Below are 2688 nucleotides of genomic sequence, written 5' to 3'. Positions count from 1 at the left end.
GCCGCACCGCCGCACACAGCCGGCGGTTCCACTCCCACCCCCACACCCCTCTCGCCGCGCGCCCCGCCATCCCCAGGCCTGGGGGGTGCTGGAGTGGAAGGGCACGGGCAACCACCAGCTGTCGCGGGAGCTTTTCAAAGCGGCGCTCAAGGTGGACCCCCGCAACGAGTCCACCTGGGCAACCTGGATCCAGATGGAGGAGGAGCTTGGGCGCCTGGAGGCAGCCAATGACCTCCGCATCCGCCGCAGCGAGCAGCAGTGGGAGTTTGTCATCCCCAGCAGCTTCACCACGCGCCCCGACGGCGCGGCGGAGGCCGCGGCGCCGGGGGGCGCGCCCGGGGCCGCGGCCGGCGGCGGCGTCGCGGGCGGCGCGATCAACGCGATGCTGCAGACCATCAACCGCTTCTTCCGGCTGCGAGGGGAGGGCGGCGGCGGCGGCGGCGGCGGCGGCAGGCGCGGCGGCAATGGGCGTGCGCTGGCTGACATGCTGCCCGAGGAATTTTTGTCGGAGGGCGACGCGGCCGGGGCGCTGGCGGCGGAGATGGCTGCGTCGGGGCCGCCGCTGGCGGCGTTGGAGGAGGAGGGGCTGCTAGGTGCGGCCGCATGGGGCGCCGGCGCGGGCGCGAGCGGCGGCGGCGCGAACCAGAGCTGGGACGCGAGCGGGAGCGGAACGGGGACGCGGGCGTGGGAGGGAGGCGGCGGCGGCGCCGCCGACGGGGCTGGGGCGACGGAGGCCGCCGCGTCTGGCAGCGGCATTGGCAGCGGCGAGGGGCAGCGGCGGCGGCAGCGCCCGCTGTTCCCGGAGGGCCAGCGGCAGCGGTCGCGGACGAGCGCGATGTCGCGCTTTGCGAAGCGGCCCGCGCGGCGGCTGGGCGCGGACAGCGGCGGTCCGGACGGGATTGTCATAGAGAGCGGCAGCAGCAGCAGCGGCAGCAGCGACAGCAGCAGCAGGGACGGCAGCAGTGGGGATGGCGGCCTGCGGTGAGGCCCCCGGGGCGTCATCGTTGTTCATAGTGAGAGCTGTTCATACGTTGTCAATGGAGAGGTTGGATTCAAAGCAGCGGAAGGCCAGAGCAGCGGTGAAACACTCGCTGGAGCGCCACAATGAAAAGGAGGCACACTCTGACTACAATTTTGGCTCCCGCACGCCGCCGTCGGGGTGCTTTACTTCACTGTAATGTGTTTTTGGCCGTCTGCACAATTGTGAGTAACCAGCGGGCTTCAGATTTCAGGGTGGAGCGGGCTGGCGCTGCGGCTGCGTGGGCGCCTGGGTGGAGCTCTGTGCGTCGGCCAAAGCCGGGCGCCAACACGACATTTGTTGCAGCTCCTGACCGCAACGAAGTTGCTGCTGCATCACTGATATTACAAGGCTCCTGGGGGAACTGCAGAGACAGGCAAAGTGAACAGACGACAGCCTGACGGACACATGCATGGTGTTTCATCACACCCATGGAAATTGCATCCAAGTGACGCAACTTAAAGCCGAGGCGCCGCATGCGGCAGGTGTGCACGCCTGGCCTCCGCGTCAGTGAACGCCCCGAGCCTGCATGCCTATGCCCTCCGCGCCACGGTCAGCGGCACTGCGTCGGGCCGCAGCGTGAGCAGCGCCTTGGGCCGCGGGAAGGCGCCGTTGGGCGGCGGCCGCAGCTCGTAGCGCTGCAGCAGCGCGGCCACCACCAGCACCGCCTCGATCATGGCAAACCCAGTGCCGATGCAGTTCCTGCCGCGGCGGGGCAGGGCGGGGTGGGGCGGGGGGCGTAGCTTGGCTGCAAGGAGCAGCAATGCATGGCGCTCGACCAAGGGCCTGCAAATGCACAGGGATTGCTGATCGTTTTGAGGGGCGGCACCGTGGAAGCGGAGAGCCACCTGCTTTGTGTAAAGGTCGACTCTGCAGGGCACAATTCCTCCCAGCCAGACAGCGCAGCACAGCCGCGCGTGGTGGCAGCACCTCACCTGGGCCCACCACCGAAAGGCACGTAAGCGCCGTTGGGCCCCATCTCCCGCAGCGCCGCCGCGAAGGAGTAGCCGCCGCCGCCACTGCCGCCGCCGCTGCTGCTGCCGGCTGCAGCGGGCGTGCCGCCGCCGCCGCCGCCGCCGCCGCTGCTACTGGCCTGCGGCTGCAGCAGCTCGTCCCACCGCTCTGGCGAGAAGCGCAGCGGCTCTCGCCAGTAGTTTGGGTCCCGGTGCAAAAGGTATGGGCTGGGCCAAGGGAGGTTCAACGAACAAGAGGAGGATGAGCACGTGCACAGGAAAAGCAGGTTGGGTGCGGGAGCAAGACCATAAGACACACAGGAGACACAGCCTGAAAATGCTCTGGAAGACAACAGACGCCAAACAAACACATGCATGCATGCACACACCGCCTCAGAGCACACAACCCACGGCACAGCAGGCCCTCGCCGGCGGGTCGCAGAAAGCCGAAAGCGAGGTAGCGCGGCCCCCACCTGACGAGGACTGTCGTGCCACGCGGCAGGCGGTAGCCGCCCGGCAGCTCAGCGTCGTCGCTGGCGCAGCGCCCGACCATGTAGGCGGGGGAGTAGAGCCGCAGAGCCTCCAGCACAACGGCCGTGCAGCGCGGCAGGCGCGCCACGTCGGCCGCGCGCGGCGGGCGGCCTGGCGGCAGCAGCGCGGCGACCTCCGCGGCCGCGGCGGCCTGGGCTGCCGGGTGGTGCGCGAGGAGGGCGGCCG

General features: G+C 69.9%; 2 protein-coding genes across 2 annotated transcripts in view; one reads left to right on the top strand and one right to left on the bottom strand.

The window, feature by feature from the left end:
• The window catches only part of MNEG_3829 (PsbB mRNA maturation factor Mbb1), a gene marked incomplete at both ends in the record, with an annotated part of 4283 nt that extends 3298 nt beyond the window's left edge, over positions 1-985 (top strand). The window contains one exon of the mRNA XM_014047694.1: positions 77-985. Coding sequence (XP_013903148.1) covers positions 77-985 — 909 coding nt within the window. The remainder of the gene's footprint in view (positions 1-76) is intronic.
• Positions 986-1551: 566 nt separating this feature from the next.
• Positions 1552-2688, bottom strand: part of MNEG_3828 (hypothetical protein) — a gene marked incomplete at both ends in the record, with an annotated part of 3717 nt that continues 2580 nt past the window's right edge. Inside the window, 3 exons of the mRNA XM_014047693.1 lie at positions 1552-1720; positions 1954-2199; positions 2445-2658. Coding sequence (XP_013903147.1) covers positions 1552-1720; positions 1954-2199; positions 2445-2658 — 629 coding nt within the window. The remainder of the gene's footprint in view (positions 1721-1953; positions 2200-2444; positions 2659-2688) is intronic.

Source organism: Monoraphidium neglectum (assembly GCF_000611645.1).
Source record: "Monoraphidium neglectum strain SAG 48.87 unplaced genomic scaffold scaffold00501, whole genome shotgun sequence".
NCBI classification, from domain to species: domain Eukaryota; kingdom Viridiplantae; phylum Chlorophyta; class Chlorophyceae; order Sphaeropleales; family Selenastraceae; genus Monoraphidium; species Monoraphidium neglectum.
Note: the sequence above shows the minus strand (reverse complement) of the source record. Positions and strands in the feature narration are given on the sequence as shown.